Source organism: Neltuma alba, unplaced genomic scaffold, assembly GCF_004799145.2.
Source record: "Neltuma alba isolate B1F8T4 unplaced genomic scaffold, ASM479914v2 tig00005746_pilon, whole genome shotgun sequence".
In the NCBI taxonomy this organism is placed as follows: domain Eukaryota; kingdom Viridiplantae; phylum Streptophyta; class Magnoliopsida; order Fabales; family Fabaceae; genus Neltuma; species Neltuma alba.
In genome coordinates, this window is record NW_021634217.1 from 31,847 (window position 1) to 51,303 (window position 19,457).

The following is a 19,457-nucleotide window of genomic DNA, read 5'->3' on the forward strand; positions in this document are numbered from 1 at the left end:
AAATTTGAGAAGTGATATGGTCTATTATATAAGCTTTAATTTGGATTTGTCTTATCATTTAATACATATTTTCCAATGTTACCCTTGATTATCTATCTTTTATCACATTTTCCCACACATTTTCATTTATTCTTTTTCTCATTTATTATAAGAACATATTTGGAAATAAAAGTATATTTATAACATATTTATTATTTTTAACTAATTTTAACTAATTTTTTGTTATCCATAAATTAGTTATTTGAAGCTTATAAGAAGGACCGAAGAGAATAAATTTTTTTCCGAGTTTACTCCCAACTTAAATGATGGAGATAGAGAAGCATGGAGTTCAATGAGCTTATAAACACTAAATTTTAATTAATAACAAGGCTAAAATTGGAAGGTAAAATCGTATATTGATCACATGGGAGCGAAAAAAGGGGATCATATCAACTTGTTCCGACCTAGGATAATAAGCTCATGAGCTTAGTCTTACTTCACCGTCGAGAAATGAAAGAAGATATATTTTACATTTATACCGATGGACTCGTTCAAGTAATCATATTCCTTTCCGCTGGGAAAAAAAATAGTAATCATATTCCTTTCCACCAGGATTAATAACGCAAACTGTTTTATAAATTATTAACATATTTTATAGAAGGTAAAGTCTATTTTGATTGTTTGGATATTTTTAGTGATTTCTTAATTAAATATGCAACATGTGAATAATTTTTTTAAATATAATTCAGTGTGATTAAAAAATCCACATATGCTAGAAAAACTCTATGGTTTTAAGCTTTAGTAATCCATGAAATACACAACCATCAATTATCCATGTAAGGGAATACAAAATGAGAATACTATGAATAAGGCACAACATATATAATTTCTCGAACCAAACAAGATGTCCTCTATATATTAATATGCATTATCAAAAATCATTATTTTACTAGCAAAATTTCCAGTATATTAACCTCTAGTCGACTTCAAAATGTTCACAATAATAGGACTCCTAACATTATGAGTGCCGTCTGACCATACAAGTGATGCGAACAACACTGAGCCTGCTGGTAATTTCCCTCCCACAATTCTTACAACAAAAGATTGTTTCTCACTGAAAGACTTGAAGGACAACACCTTAGGTTCTACTGTAATGTTGACTCCTGAAGTTGACTGTACAGATACATTGTACTCTGAGTTAGCAAATCCAACATTTGTGACTATTCGATTAATCTGAACATCAAATGGTTTCATGGATTGTTCTTCTATTAGTATTGAAGGAAAGTTCGTATTTCTTATCAAGGGTCTAGCAGGAGATTTGGGGCATGTGACACTTTGATCACCAGATATTCGTTTGATGATTGAAGTGTTATAACCAAGATTGCAGAGAAGTTCTAGGTAATCTTGTTTTGAAAGGTCATAAACAAGTCCAGGATCAACAGCTTGCATGGGATTAACATGTCCTAATCCATAAGAAAAGTGATCTTTAGGACCATTTATAAGTTTAGCTGTTGTCATAATCGCAGATTTGATGGCTGCCGGAGACCAATTTGGATGAAAACTTTTCACATATGCAGCTATTCCAGATGCATGAGGACATGCCATAGAGGTTCCTGAGATGATATTGTACTTAACCCTTCTAGGGTCTAAATCATCATGACCTGAATAAGCAATTTGACATAATTGTACTTGCTTAACAACTCAAACCTAAATATATAATTAATCAGGTAAAAATGTAAACAACAATACAAGCAAAACATACTTTTCTTATCAAAATTTTTTATAGTTAAAAAAATCTTGATTTTTGTTTTTTTATTTCTTTTTTTTAAAAAATCAATTTCCTCTCAACTTGTTCTCTTATTTACTTTTAAGATAATACTTGCATTAAGTTTCTTATATCTATAATGTCAAATTCTTCAATCACACATAATTATGTGGCCTATTTTTGAAATATTAACATTTAATAGCACTTAATTATAAATACACATGTAATGGCAAAAAAAATATAAATACACATGAAAAAAATGACACATGACCATATATGATTAGAAAACTTGACATAATAGAGATAAGGAATTTGAGCAAACTTTTTTCCTTAGTTTTTCTATGAAAGTTTGAGCATAGAGCCTCTAATGCCCCTATTTTTTAATTGTTTCCTTCTACATAAAATAAAGGGAAATGGTTAAAAAAAAAGACTACCGAAATAGAAAAATTATAAATAAGAACCCACGACAATATTAGTATGGATTTTGACAACCATAGTATGAGTTTTAACAATAATTTTTGTAAACCGGTTCCTATATGCAAATTTTCTATTCCAACAGTATTTTTTGACCATTTTTCCTAAAATAAAAGACATTAATATCTTACAACGAAAAAATAATGATGCATTTTTTCACAATTTTCAGAAAAGTTAAATCAAAACTACATAATTTTAGGGTATTAGTTGTCCCAAGCCCAAAGAATTGCAAAAAAAAAAAAAGGCTTAAAATGAGAGAAAAGTCAAGAGAAATTCTAAGAGAAAAGTTTTCATGAATGTTATACTTTTTCTAAGAGAAAGTTCGGAAAGAAAATGACATCTTGAAGTAAAACAAGAAAACAAGATGTGACATGGGAATTTTGAAAAGCAAAGAACATGTAAGACGCACGCGCACATACCCACACACACATATTACTTATTAGCCTATAGATATTACTTATTGGCCGCAGCTGTTAACAGAGAATGAACTGAAAACAAGTGTGTGTGTGTGTGTGTGTGTGTGTGTGTGTGTGATAGAGTTACCTGATGGTGAAGCCAGAGGAGAATATGCTGCCAAGATATTCACTCCTGGTGCAGTTATATCTGGTTTTAGGATTTCTGGGACTGCTACGCTTGGCCCACGTGAAGAAAACTTAGCTACTCTCGGAGCATTATCATCCGCAATACTCTCACTCTTCATTATCTCAGCCTCTGGATTTGATAATGATCTTGAGTATGACGCAACAACATTATACTCTTTTGGAGATAATGTGAGATAAGGAAATAAAGTCACACCGGTTGGTCCATTGCTTACACCACTATCCTTTACAATCGCTCCAACTGCACCAGCTTCATGAGCCTTAATGTCTATACGAGTGTTGCATAACACTGTCTTTCCTTGGATCTCACTTTTCAGACACTCGCAAACGTCGGAATAGATTCGATCCTTACATTTGGCTAAGGGATACTTGGTCCCGTTTGGATCAAAAGCATTCACTGAATCTCCCACTAAGGTTGCTCCATTGCCAAGAACAAGCTTGTCTATGATTTGGCGATCTGTGGTGCTTGCTGCAACTGAGAGGATCCATGGCGCAACACTTGTCAATGAGTTTGGATCGGGCCCTTCGTTTCCTGCAGATTGCACTGTGAGTATCCCTTTGGCCATAGCATGGAAGGAACCGATCGAGATGCCACCGTCATTGTATAAATCGTCAGGAGGAAACATCCCTCCGAGTGAAAGCGAAAGTATGTCAACTCCATCTGCTATGGCATCATCGAAAGCAGCCAAGATTCCCGCATCACTGCACCCTACACACATTAATGTTGTTACATAACAATATTGAGATCTAATTTACTAAACATAGTTGGTCCTTAATATAAGAGCTAGATAACTAATTTGATAATATTAAAAAATTAATTAAGTTGGTTATTTGTTATAAATACTTGTTGGTTTTTCTAAACTGCTTCGTCTGATCCTTAATATAAGAGCTAGTTCATTAATTTGAATAGATTAAGAAAATTAGCTATATTAGGTATTTGTAACAAGTAGATATTATTTTTCCTAAAATATCCTTGCTAATCAAGTATATTGGCTAAAACTATTATTATTATTATAAGGACTACCTTGGAAAAAATAGATAAATATGAGAGACAAAGTGAATTGAGGTCTTATATTTAAGAACAAAATAAAATTTTAAAAAAATCTTATATCAAGAACTAGAAGTAGTATAGTGTTTTTTTTGTTGAAATAAGTTATCGTCTTTAATCATGTGCATTAGAATACTCTTTAATGGGAGCCTCTACGCACATTAATGTTGTCACATAACAATATTAAAAGCTAATGTCCTAAACATTTATAAGGGCTAATTAACTAATTCACACAAATTATGTAAATTAACAATATCTTATATTTAGAAGTAAAATAATCCCTATAAGTTACCATATATTCTTTAAAGACGCCGTATAGTTATTTAATTTGTCGAAAATGTCACCTTCATTATCGCAGGGTTTGTATACAGCAATTCTCGCAGATAGGACCCCTCCTCTTGCAGTGCCTTCTGCTATACCATAAAAGCCCGCGCCATTAACGTTGTTTCCAGCTGCTATTGAGGCCGTATGAGATCCGTGGCCGACATCATCTCTAGCAGAGTCTCCTCTGTAGAATCGAGCTCCTATGATTTTGTTATTACATGTGAAGTTTTTCCCACCGGCACAAGTTCCTAAATGCAACACAATGCGACTAGTAAGAAAAATCATGACTCCCAAAATATGCTCAAATAGTGAAGTAGTTTTTGATGAGTATTAATTGGTACCTTTCCATTTCTTAGGAGGAGGAGCAAAACCTTTATCTGTAAAACTCTCAGATTCAGGCCAGATTCCAGTGTCAAGAAATCCGATTATGACATCACTTTCACCTGAAACGTTTCGCTTGACTGACTCAACCAAACCAATGCAGTCCCACGATCTGGTTGTATGAGTGTGAAGTACTGTGTTTGGAAAAACAGACGCCACTCCTTCCATTCGAGCAATCTTTTCTCTTTGCTCTTCTGTGAGCTTTGCAGCGAACCCATTGAAACTTCTCTTGTAGCTTCGAATCAGCAATGAACTTGCGGCATCGGTTTCTCCAGTAACTTGTTGAAGCATTCCCAGATGATGAGAAATCGGAGAGTACGATGATTCCTCAGGAAGTGATCCCATGTATACTACATAAGTTTTCCTGTGTTCGACATCAGAAGCAGCATCGCATATTAAGAGAATTACAATACATGTGAAGAAAATAATTGAAGAACGCTTAACCATTGTTTTGTTCATCATCACTGCTGAAATGTGAATGGTAATGAGAGGCACAACATATATATGAAGTACTAAAGAAAGGACAATTTATTGCCAATTAATGAACAGTATTTGACTTTCATATTTTTAACATGTTTAAACTTTCAAATCCAAACATAATGGAGAATCAAGTTCTTGAACTAATCAAATGCTTCAGTAACAGGATAGGTGCAATGAATGTAAGCTAAATTTATTGGCATTAAATGAAAAAGGGATATTTTTAATGCAACTAAATGCAAGTGAAAAATTATATATACTTTTTTTTTTATTTCATAATTACAAACTGTTAATATATTATGTTTGTGTATGAGTATGTATATTATAGAGTATGTAATCAATTTTGAATATTGTTGGACGCAAAGTGCAAAACATAATTCTTTTAAAGGCATCTTTAGGTAATCATAATACTCCTTCCTCAAGGTTAATAACGCCTATTATTTTGTAAATTATTACCACATTTTATATGAGGTAAAGTTTATTTTAATAATTCAAACCTCAAAGTGATTGGATTTTTTTCTCCAAAAAAATTCTAGTAAAATATTAATCTCATCAAAAAATTTATTTTTTTTAAAGAATTCTATAAACTGCTGATATCAAACACAAAAATTATTATGTAGATTTTGTGAATTTGTAAATTTTTCAAACATTGTAGTAGAAGTACCTGCTTCTTGCAGTCAACCAGATGATTCTTTTTTTTCCCTATACAAAAGGAAGGGACACCCTTCAAGACACCTGTCGATACTCGCTAAAACTAGCCTGGTCTGTGCATATTACGTCCATCATCTCCAATGCGGGGTTTAGAAGAGGGTGAAAACCCCAAAAAACTTTTAAAAAATTTGATTTTTACATAAATTAAGACAAAATTAATTTTACATATTTATTTTAAATTCTATAAAATCATTTTTTTAAAATTATTTTTAAAAGGCTAATACAGACAGACATCCATGTAGCCAGCCACACTGCTAAGGGCTTGCTTGGCTGCTGATTCAATGCTACTTCCGAGTAATGGCAGTTTATTTTTTTAATGCAACTTTTTATTTTATACAAGGGTATTTAAGAATATATATCATATTTATTATAATTAATTAAATTAAGTATCTTCTGTAACTTGACCAAATTAGATAAACATTGTTCTTAAATTAAAGTAAACGAGAATTGTTAGACCAAGAATGATTTTTTTTTGGTACATAAGAAAACAGGAAAATAGAGACTAAGTGGGATTAAATCCCAAATAGTCCTTTTCTACCAGTTGCCTCATAGTACTCGAGCAGACATCATAATAAGAAGAGATTGAGATTCCCTGTTTGGCCACCGCATCAGCAACCTTGTTTGCTTGTCTTGCAGTAAAGCATAATCTAATCTCCCAATCATACTTCAATAGATCACGAATCTGTAATAACAAAAGGCTATAGGAAGGAGGAGGCTGATTTGTAGTTAGATAATCAATCAGATTTTTGGCATCAGATTCAAGTATAACTTTCTTGATCCAAAATCCCAAGGCAACTTTAGCCCCTTGTAGGTACCCCAAGCTTCTGCCTTTAAGACACTGCATAATCCAATCTGGAAAGAGAAACCCATAATCCAATTACCACACTGATCTCTAAGAACACCTCCATATATAGCCAGCTCTATTAGATGAATTTACTACAACACCATCAACATTTAGTTTGATCCATCCTTGAGGTGGTGCCACCCATGAGTTTGAGGTGATTGTAGACTGAGATTTTTCATCAGCCATCACAAGTCCTGTTCCTATAGAATAGTTTTTCCAGCTATGTTTAATTACAGCTACAGGATCTGTAGGCTTTTCAAAGTTATAATCAAAAACTGATTCATTCCTCCAGAGCCATAACTTCCAAACTGAGAATCCCCAAGACAAATCCCAATTATCATTTCCATCTAGGCTCATATTTTCCTGCAAGTTGAGAGCAATCCATGCTTGCAAAGAGACCAGGAAAAATCTATTCACAAACTTCTAGTCTATAAGGGAGTTCCACACATATTTTGCATATTCATAGTCTCTAAGCACATGTAAAATACTTTCCACTTCATTACCACAGTAAGAACATAATGGAGAGTATTGAGACCAACTGTTTCTCCAGAGATTAGTGGGCAGTCTACCATGAAATATTCTCCAAATAAACATCCTAATCCTTTCAACTCATGGCCATCTCCAAATTAGTTTATAAATCGGACTATAAAGAGAAGAAGGATTCTCCTCAATCAGGTAATAAGCACTCTTAATACTGAATAACCCTGTACTTGAGACTTTCCACATTAGAACATCTTCTCTAGCAAGGATCACACTAGCAAAGTCTTGCCAAAACCTTAGCCGAAACCAGATTATGCAATTTAGACCAGTTCTGTGAGCCATATGTCACCCAATTAACTACCACACTGCTTTGCTCTTCATCAGATAGGTCCCTTACACAAAGGTCTTTGAGTTTCCTATCTGTGAAAAGCTAAAATCAGTAAAGAACCAAATTGATTTCTTATTCCTAAGTTGCCACATTGATCCTTTGTCCACCACTTCTTTTTGTTTACAAATAAACTTCCACAATTTAGAATCTCCAGGTAGAGCCATAAGAAGATCCTGTTCATTGTGCAACATGTACTTTTGATTCAAAACCTCAGTCCATAGACCCTTTTCTCCTATCAATAATCTCCAAGTTAACTTTTCCCTATAAGTAGAGTTTAGTACGGATAATTTTTTAAAACCAAGTCCTCCATAGGTCTTTGGTAAAGTAATAGACTGCCATCCTATTGGGTGATAGCCTTTTGTATTTTGGTTATAACCCCAAATGAAGTTTCTTTGAAGCCTTTCAACTTCATCACAAATTTTCTTGGGAATTTGAGAGACTTGCATGGGATATAGGGGAATAGAACTCCAGACAGATTTGGCTAATGTAATTCGTCCAACTATGGATGGACATTTAGCTTTCCAGCTATCTAATTTTGTTCTTACCCTCTCAACTATATACTGGAACTTTTCTGTAGGTCTTCTATTATTTGAAAGAGGGAAACCAAGGTACCTTCCAATCTCAGCTGAAAACTATCATTTGTGTTATATCTCTAATCTTCCTTTTAACATTTGCTTCCACTCTAGGTGAAATAAAGGGAAGATTTGCTTCTGTTAACTCACTCTCTTAAAGCCTGAGAAAATAGATCCAAAATTCCCATCATACAAGTAACTTGTTTCTCTGTAGCAACACCAAACAGTAGCAGATCATCCGCAAACATCAGATGTGAGAAAGCCAGACCATTTCTAGTGATAGAAATCGGTTTCCACTTGCCCTCATTTACAGCATCACAAATTAGATGTGACAATTTGTCCATGCATAGCACAAAGAGGAGAGTAGATATTGGATCCCCTTATCTGAGGCCTCTTTCAGGAGTGAAATATTCAGTAGTAGAGCCATTCCATAACACATTATGCTGGATAGTAGTTACACAGGACATTATAAGATTCATAAATTTTTCTTCCAATCCCACTTCATAAAGAACATCACGGAGAAATTTCTAGCTAAGCCTATCATAGGCTTTCTCAAGATCAACCTTCATTGCTACTAATCCTTTCCTTCCTTTTGTTCTATTCATCGTATGAAGGATCTCTTGCCCAATAACAATGTTATCTTGTATTTGCCTTCCTTTAATAAAACTAGCTTGATAAGGAGAAATCACATCATTTATTACTGATTTGAGTCTTTGAGTGATAATTTTTGTCACCCATTTGTAATGCACTGAACAAAGAGAGATTGGTCTAAAATGGGCAACTATCTCTGGATTTTCTCTTTTCGGTATAAGAGAGATTAAAGTTTTATTAAACTCACTAACTGTCACACTTCCTTCAAAAATACTTTTAACGAATCTACACATGGCTAGACCAATAATCTTCCAATTATGTTGAAAGAAAATAGGAGAAAAACCATCAAAACCAAAGGCTTTAAAAGGTCCCATAACAAAAATAGCAGATTTAATCTCCTCATAAGTAGGCATATCACACATAGATTGCAAAGAAGAAGTATCAATTTCAGGAAAGTTAACTTTAGTGACTAGGTCAATAAAACCCGTTTCATCCTGGGAATACAAAGTTTTGAAGTAATCAACAACTAGCTTGTTAAGACCAGCCTCATCCTCCAGCCACTCTCCTTGTTCATTCTTAAGAGCAAGAATCCTATTCCATTTTCTTCTTCTATGTGTTTTGAGATGATAATACCGAGTGCTTCTATCTCCTTTTGTAATCCAATTTGATCTAGCTTTTTGAAACCATTTGACTTCTTCCCATTTCAAGATCTCCTTCAATTCTAATTAAAGTTTATATTCCAGATCAACAAGAAAAGAAGAGTAGGGATAAGATTGACATTGTTGTATACCCTTTAGTTTAGACAAGAGAATTCTTTTCTTTTTCTCTATAAAACCAAAAACTTCCTTATTCCAAACTAGAATAGAATCTTTGAATTCAAACAAGGTTTTATTAAAATCATCATTTTCCTTCCATGAATTCTCTACAAAATTCTAAAAATTTTCATATTCAATCCACATAGCTTCAAAACGAAAAAGTTTAAGACCTTTAAAAGTCAAGCTTTCAACATGTATAGCCAGAACGAAGGGATTATGGTCCAAGAAAAAAATTCTGAATAAGCACTAAAATCCGCACTACATCACTTCGCCAAGCTACTGCCAGACCCCCTGAACACCCTACACCTGGAATAATCGATAAACTATCAAAACCTAGAGATGAGAGACAGCGCAGCTTTGAATCACTCTCACACTTTGTTTTTGAAAGGATGAGAACAGAAGGGTTGGAGTTACCAAATAAAGCCTTTAAATTTTTTGAGAGGCCTTTATTACTGGCCCCCCTGACATTCCAATAAAATATCTTATCCATATGAAAACAAACCATGAGCGAGGTTTAATATCACGGCCCAATTAAAACAGGGAAGGTAATTATGTTTCGGGTATCACTGAATCTTCACTTTGCGCTTCTCTCTCTGAAGTATTCACATATGGGCTAACAAGGCTAGGCCCATTATGCTCACCTCTAGGGCATGTATCCATTACTGCATCTTCACCTGGATCGTGAGGTAGGGGGTCGATATCTCCTACATATTCCATCGGATCTCCTCCAACATTTTCATGAGAAGGATAAGTAGGAGTTTCCTCCTCATTTACAATTTGTTCTTCCGTTTCATTGTATGTCAATATTAAAATCTCGTTTGATCTCCTGTGGTTCACAAACATATCCCAAGACCTTTTTTCCCTTTTCCTCGTTTCAACTCCCTTCAAGGAACTATCTATAGTCCTCTCTAGGACCATTCTTGCCACCATACTGTTATTCTTTTTCTGCTCATTGCTCTACCCCTTTTTCTTCTTTGCAAATCCATACATTAGTAGTGGGAGCAACAACAAAAGGTACGTGCTCCAGGTTCGACATTGCAGGAATCACTTCATTTTCTATTTCTTTTGTGAGATTAATTTGAGTATTCTCCACCTCAGCCACCACATCAAACCTTGTCCTGAATGCTATTTGCCAAAAATTCTCACCTGTTTTCTCCTTCCCCTTCCATTACTGGTGGGGTTTTTGTACTACTTTCCACACTTCTTGATCAGTGCCTCCAATTCCCTTAAACCCCATCCCTGGGTCTTGTCTTCCTGGTCCTTCACCAATCTGATTCCCTCTACTAACCCCTTGAGGTTCTACAACAGGTTTCCTCACTAGGCATATCTCACTTTGATGTCCATATACTCCACAATTCAGACAACGAGAATGTAGCCCTTCATATTCCAAATAATAATCTTCTCCATCCAAAGAAAACCCAAACATTAACTGTTTGCTCAAATCAACCATAGCACATATCCTGGCGTAATGGCCGCTAAGCTGAGAAGTATAAACATCAACTTTAATGGTTTCTCCAATTCTATTTCCAATAATGGTAAGAGCCTCTTCATCATAATACTCTAGAAACACTCTTAGTAGGCATACCTAGACAATTACTTTATCAACTTTGGCTTTAGCAGGATTCAACTTTGGTTCCCAAGGTCTCATTGTTAAATAATGGTCGTAAATCATCCATGGACCTCCTGTCAATGCATTAAAATAGTCCTCCCTATTCGAGACTTTGACTACAAAATAACCATAACCAATGTTAATCAAACTAATAACTCCTCTTTTTGCCTATAGAACTTGCAACCTGGCTTCCAACGCTTTATATCCAAATACTATAGTCTAAGAGCTTGACTATCACTGTTTTCTTCCAAGCTCTATATAGCCTCTTCTTTATTCTCCCAAAGAAGTGAAATGTAGGAAAGTTTCTCTTTGGATCCTCCCTTATACGAACCAATGGTTCTTTCCTCCCATTCTCATCGTCAAACTGAACAGACATACTATTATCTGATTTCTCATCGTTTTCCTCTATTTCATCATCAAAATGCATGATCACTCTGGTGGTTTACACCTTTCAATGTTTCAACAAATGTCAAACTAGTTCTCTTCTTGGGTCCCTGAGCAGTCCCAAGTTTTGGCCATTGGTTTAGTTTAGAGGTCTCTCCATGTTCCATTCTACTATTCTTAATTTTCTTAGAGCTCCTCCTCAGTAAATCATCTTCTTTTGTAGAAGGAGGAACTGGAGCAATGTTTTTCCCTGCGATAATGAGAGCCATTTGCTGACCAAGAATGATTAATATTAGGAAGTGCACTTCCTCACTCAAACCATGAATACATTATTTTTTTTGCCCAAAAAAGAACCATGCACTATTTGTTTGTCTCCTCTAATGCCTTTCTTTCTTACGTCTTTCTTTTTTTTTTTGAGAAATTAAATAAAATGTTGAATATGATATTTTGCATTTATTGAAATATACTCGCTCTTGTTTCCAACAAGAGAGCTAGTTGGGGATTTGTGTTGAATTTTATTCTAAATATAAAACTTTAATATATTTTGTTTCTCATATTTATTATTTTTTCTCAAACCAATTTTCCTAACTTGTTGATATATAATATATTGTTTTGGTTTAAGATACATAACATAACATTATTGTCATAAAAATATAAATAGTGTTATACAGGTATATTTTAGAAAAATTAGTAACATATATTATAATTGACTAATTTAGTTGACTTTCTTATTATGTGCTAAAGCTTGAGTTTTAGTAATCCATGAAATTTAGCCATCAATTAATCATGTAAAGGAATACTAAATGAGGAGAACACTAGGAGTGAGGCACAGAATTTCTCAAACAAAACAAAATGTCCCATTTTAACATTTGATACCAAAAATCATAATTTTACTAGTCTATTTTCTAGTATATATTAACCTCTAGTCGAGTTCAAAACATTCACAATAATAGGACTCCTAACATTATGAGTGCCATCTGACCATACAAGTGATGAGGACACCACCGTTTCTGCTGGTAATTTCCCTCCCACAATTCTCACAACAAATGATTGTTTCTCCCTCGAAGACTGGAAGGACAACACCTTAGGTTCCACGGTAATGTTCACTCCTTGAGTTGATCGTACAGTCACCTCGTACTTTGAGTAGACAAATCCAACATTTGTGACTGTTCGATTAATCTTAACATCAAAAGGTTTCATAGATTTCACTTCTGCTAACATCGAAGGAAAGTTTGTATTTCTTATCAAGGATCTATCAGGAGATTTGGGACAAGTGACCTTGTGATCACCAGAGATTTTTTTGATGATTGAAGTGTTGTAACCAAGATTGCAGAGAAGTTCTAAGTATTCTTGTTTTGAGATATCATAAACAAGTCCTGGATCAATAGCTCGCACAGGATTAACATGTCCTGATCCATAAGCAAAATCATCAACATGATCGTCATCATTAGTAGGAATATTCATAGGTTTAGCTGTCGTCATAATTGCGGATTTGATGGCTGCCGGAGACCAATCTGGATGAAAACTTTTCACGTATGCGGCTATTCCAGATGCATGAGGACATGACATGGAGGTTCCAGACATAATGCTGTACTTAATTCCCCTTCTTAAGTCGAACTCGTCATTGCCTGAAGAAACAATTTGACAAATTAATGTTATACTTGCTTGAGCTCAAACCCAAATATAATTAATTAGGTAAAAACGTAAGCAACAATATAAAGAGAACATATTTTTCCTTAACCAAAATTTTCTATAGATATAAGAAAATTTTTAATTTTTTGTTTTATTTTTTACAATTTTTCAATTTTTTAAACTTTTTGCTTCAATCATGTTGAAGGAAACCTTTCCAACCAATTAGCTAGAGTGTGCACTCTATCTCTATTTTTGACTTTTTTGTCACCGGTGACTTTTTATTGTCGACTTTCAGCGGCGACTTTCTTTGTAGCCATCAAAAATTGTCACCTAAAGTCTTTTTTTTTAGTGCTTATTTTCTTTTTCTATCAAAAATTCGGATATGGGCCACAAATCTCTCTAGTTTCTAATTAATAATATCGCAACCAGTTCCTTCTATTCTCTCATAATATCCTAACCTCTTAATTTTTTTTTTGTGTCATTAAATTATACATAAAATGAGAGACATTTTATGTTTTATATAGATAAAATGGTGCATTTTTTTCACAAAAAACAAATCTAAACTGCATAACTATAAAACCCTTTTCATTGGAAAAATGTAAAAAAAAAGGACCTAGACTGTCCGTTACTATAAAATATCAAAATACCTCACATTATATATACAGAATATGATAATAAAAATTTTGAGAAGATAAAACATTACAAGGACATTAGACATCTAAACCCAAAGTTTGAAAAGCTTGACATGAAGAAGATTGAAGAGAAAGTATTAATATTTTACTTTCTAGAAAGAAGTTTTAGTAGTGGAATAAGAAAACAAGCATACGTGGTACTATAATTTTTGGAAAACTGAAGAGTGTTACCTGATGGTGGAGCTAGAGGAGAATATGCGGCTAAGATATGCACTCCTGGTGCAGTTATATCTGGTTTTAGGATTTCTGGGACTGCTATGTTTGGCCCTCGTGAAGAGAACTCAGCCACTCTTGGAGCAGTATTATCCACAATACTCTCGCTCTTCATTATCCCAGCCTCTGGATTTGCTGATGATCTTGAGTATGACTCAACAACATCATAGTCGTTTTCAGATAATGTGAGATAAGGAAATACACTCACATCAGGTGGTGCAAGAAGACTTTGAGTACTACCTCGTCCAATTGCACCAACTGCACCAGCTTCGTGAACATTAAGGTCTATCTGTGCACCACATAACACAATCTTTCCTTGGATTTCACTTTTCAGACAAACACAAAGGTCGGAATAATTTCGATCCACACACTTGGCTATGGGATATTTGGTCCCTTTTGGATCAAAAGCATTCACTGAATCTCCCACTAAGGTTGTGCCATTCCCAAGAACAAGCTTGTCGACGATTTGGCGATCCGTATGGCTTGCTGCAACTGTGAGGATCCATGGTGCAACACTGATCACTTCTTCTGAATAAGGCCCACCATTTCCTGCAGATTGCACTGTGAGTATCCCTTTGGCCATAGCATGAAAGGAACCAATCGTGATGGAATCATCGTACAAATTGTCTGGAGCAAACATCCCTCCAATTGAAACTGACAGTATGTCAACTCCATCTGCAATGGCATCATCGAAAGCAGCCAAGATTCCAGCAGTATTGCAGAACCCTAACTTGTATTGATGTTAGTTAGATAACAATATTGAAACCTAGTTAACATATAGAAAGGGGTGAAGGAGCAAATTTATCTATTGTGATATACAAAAAGAGGACCCGGCACCATAATAAAATGTTGGGAGCAAGAATACTTATCAACTTTTCGAAACAGGGCAAAAATTTCGTTCCATTAAGTGCTCCTAACAGCCGTTACTTTTTTCTTTATGGGTCTCACTAGGCGTACTCGTGTTCTCACACACCCTCACTTCTTCCTTCCTTTTCTCTTTTCTTCTCTCTCTCCCCTTCTGTCTCTTCTTTGCTTTCTCCTTTTTTCCTTCTCCCCAAAATTTACATGGTCCTACCACTTGCCGGAATCCATAAACACCAATACTGCCACCGCTACCTTCCTCTCCACTGAAATGAAAAGGTCCTTTTTTTTTTTCTTTCTTCCCCTTTTTTCTGGCTCTCTCTTGCTTTCTCTCTCTTTTTTACCGGCACCTAACATACCAAGTTTCCACATAGGAATGCGTTGGCCTTCTTGGAGCAAATCACAAGCGATCTAGCAAGTTATTTCCCTTAAAGCTTTGCTCGACCTAGTTGACAATGATTCTGATGCCAAACCCATATGAAAATTACCCTTTATTCTCCCCTTAAGAAAATACAAATGAGAAGTATGAAATCTGTTCAGCCTTAAGTCTGAAATCTGTTGAACTTGGGAATGATTTGTGATTCAGAGCATTTAGCTTCCTTTTATAGATTCTTTCTCATCATTTTAAATTTTTGATTGCTCTTGTGCTTTGGGATTTTGACTGGGAATGATTTTTTGGGTTTGCTTTATGTTGCGGTGGAAGGAGGAGGAGAATGGAAGGGGCCGATAGTGATGGTGGCGTCGGTGGGATGATGGTGGAAACCAGGAAGCGGTTGGTCATGAGGAGAAGATGGCTATCGATGGTTGTCTTGGCTGTCGACGGTGAAATTCACCACCACTTGCTGTGACAAAAGTGGTCTCCAACAGTGTCATAGTTAACACCGATGGGGAGGATGGCAGTAGTCATGGTTTCTTGTTTGATCTCAGTTATTTGCCCACACATGATCTTTTTTTTTTCAATTTTCTACCATGTATGTTCTTCTCTGACTGAAAATACACAGCCACGTTACACTTCATCATCTGCATATCACCCTCCACGTCACCTTATTTGGTCAACATTTTTAAACTAGCAGTCAGCATTGGTCAATTTAATGGAAGTTGCATTTTTGGGTTCGTTTTAAATCAACATAGGTAATTTTGAGTCCAACATTTTATTATAGTGGTTGATGCTCTTTTTGAATATTACCATAGGTAAATTTGCCCTTTCACTCTATAGAAAATTAGACACCCTCCTAAAGCACCCTCCTTTTAATCCTTTACATTGGATTACATCAAATGTAAACTACTTATATATCATATAAGAATCTGTTCATGAGGATAGTTTAGGAAAAAGAACAAGAAATAGAAAAGATAAAGAGTCATTAAAGTCTTGAATTTAGGAGTTTATAGATACATAAATTTTAACGTCACCGTTATTCATTTGTAAAAAGTGTTACCTTGACTATCGCAGGTTTTGTATACAGCAATTCTCGCAGATGGAACCCCTCCTCTCGCAGTGCCTTCTGCTATACCATAAAAGCTTGCGCCATTAACGTTGTTTCCTGCTGCTGTTGAGGCCGTATGAGATCCATGCCCGGCATTGTCTCTTGCAGAGTCTTCCTTGTAGAATCGAGCTCCTATGACTTTGTTGTTGCATGTGAAGTTTTTCCCACCTGCACATGTTCCTAAATGCAACAGAGAATGCGAATAGTAATAGAAATTATAGACTCCCAAAGTATGGTCAAATATTGAAATAGCTTTGGATTAGTATTAATTAATTAGTACCTCTCCATTTCTTAGGAGGAGGACCAAAACCTTTATCAGTAAAACTCTCCGATTCAGGCCAGATTCCAGTGTCAAGAAATCCGATTATGACATCACTTTCAGCAGATACGTTCCGTTTGGTTTTTTCGACCAAACCCATGAAATCCCACGATCTGGTCGTCTGAGTGTGAAGTGTTGTGCTTGGAAAAACAGATGCAACTTCTTCCATTTGAGCAATCTTTTCTCTTTGCTCTTCTGTGAGTTTTGCAGCGAACCCATTGAAACTTCTCTTGTAGCTTCGAATCAGTAACGAACTTGCTGCATCAATTTCTCCAGTAACTTGTTGAAGCATTCTCTGATGATGAGAAGTCGGAGAATACGATGATTCCTGAGGAAGTGATCCCATGTAGACTATGTAAGTTTTCACATGTTCAACATCAGGAGAAGCATCGCATAATAAAGGAATTACTATAGACGCAAGAATAATGTAAGGCCCACAGAAGAAAATAACTGAAGAATTCTTAGCCATCGTTTTAATTCACTGCACGAATGTGAATGGTATTGAGGGGCACAGCATATGCATATATACTACCTCCGGATCATAATATAAAGCCTCATTTAATTTTTATTTTGATCCTAAATATAAGACCCAAATCTATATTGTCTCTCATATTTATCTTTTTTTTTTTTCAAAATAGTCCTTCTCATAATGGTACTTTAGTCAATAAACTTGATTAGTAAAGATATTTTAGAAAAGAAAACACCTTTTTATTATAAATAACTGGTTTAACTCACTTTCTTAATCTACTCAAATTAGTCAACTAGTTTTTATATTTAGAATCGAAGATAGTACATATATATACACACACTAAAGGGGGGGACAATTTATTGCTGATGAATTGTATTTGATTTTCATATATTTGTAACAGATCTGACTTTTTTAAACTTTTGGAGAATCCAAATATTTGAATTCATTTTAAAGGCGTAGTTCATCATTATAAACAGGATAGGTTCAATGAATATAAGCTAAGTTTAACTGCATTAAATCGAGAGAGAGAGAGGAGAGAGAGAGAGGAGAATATTTTTAATGTCATTAATGCAATTGAAAAATTGTACTCCTCTAATCTTATTTATAGACAAGAGAGAGAAAATATTTTTTGGTCCTATTTAGAGGACATTGAGAGAAATTTTTTGTATAGATATACAATTTTATTTCTCATTTATTATTGTATTGATTGGGTTTAAATGAGGTATAATGCATATTAAATAGGGATAAAGTTGAAAAGTTTTTAAATTTTAAATGAGAGTTAATAAAGTTTAAAGTTTTTCTTATTTTGTGTGAAACATATTCGAAGTGACTTACAAATAAGACCAGAAGAGTATCTTTTACTTTTTTATTTTATGTTTCTCTAAACTTTTTATGTGACTATTAAGTACTCGTACTCTCTTTGTCTCTCATCCTACATATTAAAGAATCTATTAGGGATAAGTTGTTCCTATTTGTAGATAGAGCCGGTAATATGGGTTGAGCCTGCGGGCTCAACCCACCAACCCGCCAATAAGTGGCGGGTTGGGTTGATAAAAATTAGGACCGTTTTAAAATGGAAGTTTTGAGCCCATAACCGCCAAGCCCAAACCCGCGGCGGGCTAACCCGCAGGGTTGGCGGGCCAACCCGTTTAACCATATTTTTTTTTTGGCAAATTTTTTCCTTTGCCTCTTAGTCTCTACACTCTTAGCCTAGTCCACAATGCAACAGTGAGCAGTCCATGTCTAATAGTCTAACACGGCAACACCAACACGGTCCCATTTTCACATTTTGCTTGCATGTCGCACTCCTTCCAGACTCCCAACTCTCCCAGACTCAGTCTCCCAGTCACCCTCAGCCAATCCTAACTCCCAAGTCCCAAGTCCCAAGCCCCAAGCTCTCTGCTCTTTGTCTTTGCTTTGCGCCTTTGCCCTAGCTCATGAGTGATGATTGAGCACTTGATAGTGATTTGTGTAGTGACATTGTGTTTGTGACTTTGTGGTAGTGTTAATTTGGATTTATGTTTTAATTCGAAATGTTTGTTAAATTATTAAGGACATATCATGTTCATTTAATCATATGTTTAATATTTTGATATATTTGAAACTTGGAACTTGAAACTTTGGATGGGTTCCATGTTTTATTTATGATAATTTCTATTTGCATGTTTTATTTTAGGTATTTAGGAATTTGGGACTTTGAGTAGGTTTTATTAAAAAAAAATAATAAAAAAATTTGGCGGGTTGGCGAGCCTAACCCGCCAACCCATTCTCGCGGGTCGGGTTGAAAAAATTCTAACCCGTCAGAAAGCGGTCCTAAAAAGCCCAGCCTGCCAAGCTTCAGGCCCGCCACGGGCCAACCCATAATCGGCGGGTTGGCCCATATTACCGGCTCTATTTGTAGAGACACCAGCTTGTATCAAACTTTTAGTGTCACTTTTCATTTTTGCACGTACTAAATATAAAAGAATTTGTTAGGATGATATGTTCCTATTAATTATTGGTTAATATCACTGTATTGTTCTTTTTAATTAGAGAATCAAGCACTAAGAAGTTAACGTGACAAGGAAAATCAAATACGTGCGCCGTTTATAAAAGGACTCTCATGACAGGTTACAAGACCAAAGGCAATGCATTAATTATTTGTTTGGCTCTCTAACTCTCTCCCTCAAAAGGTGTTTTTGAAAGGTAAATTGCATTTTTAAACATTTATTATATTTAAATAATTTTAATCAACTTTTTTATCTACGTAATTCGCTAATTACTTGTATGTTGTGTTAAATAGAATTAGAAGAAATATTTAGTAAGATAGGGTCAAATTCGACGCGGTAAAAATGCCTAAACAACAAG

At 35.1% G+C, this 19,457-nt stretch overlaps 2 protein-coding genes across 2 annotated transcripts; both read right to left on the bottom strand.

Moving 5' to 3' along the window:
• Positions 1–948: 948 nt before the first annotated feature.
• Positions 949–5,017, bottom strand: LOC114748577 (subtilisin-like protease SBT4.8). The gene is made up of 4 exons (XM_028937007.1): positions 4,531–5,017; positions 4,210–4,437; positions 2,762–3,526; positions 949–1,640 (listed from the first exon to the last, which is right to left on the bottom strand). Exons 1-4 carry the CDS (start codon positions 5,015–5,017, stop codon positions 949–951), a joined length of 2,172 nt encoding a protein of 723 aa, XP_028792840.1.
• A 7,339-nt stretch (positions 5,018–12,356) lies between these two features.
• On the bottom strand, positions 12,357–17,045 carry LOC114748578 (subtilisin-like protease SBT4.6). The gene is made up of 4 exons (XM_028937008.1): positions 16,604–17,045; positions 16,276–16,503; positions 13,937–14,704; positions 12,357–13,069 (listed from the first exon to the last, which is right to left on the bottom strand). The coding sequence occupies exons 1-4, from the start codon at positions 16,986–16,988 to the stop codon at positions 12,357–12,359; spliced, it is 2,094 nt and encodes a 697-aa protein (XP_028792841.1). The 5' UTR covers positions 16,989–17,045.
• Positions 17,046–19,457: the final 2,412 nt, after the last annotated feature.

Coding starts and splice junctions, on each gene's coding strand:
- LOC114748577 (XM_028937007.1), bottom strand. CDS start 5,017: ATGGTTAAGCGTTCTTCAATTATTTTCTTCACATGTATTGTAATTCTC. Junction 3,527..4,209: donor CAAACCCTGCGATAATGAAG/GTGACATTTTCG, acceptor TAATGTGTGTAG/GGTGCAGTGATGCGGGAATC. Junction 1,641..2,761: donor TCCTCTGGCTTCACCATCAG/GTAACTCTATCA, acceptor TTGCTTATTCAG/GTCATGATGATTTAGACCCT.
- LOC114748578 (XM_028937008.1), bottom strand. CDS start 16,988: ATGGGATCACTTCCTCAGGAATCATCGTATTCTCCGACTTCTCATCAT. Junction 14,705..16,275: donor CAAAACCTGCGATAGTCAAG/GTAACACTTTTT, acceptor AATACAAGTTAG/GGTTCTGCAATACTGCTGGA. Junction 13,070..13,936: donor TCCTCTAGCTCCACCATCAG/GTAACACTCTTC, acceptor TTGTTTCTTCAG/GCAATGACGAGTTCGACTTA.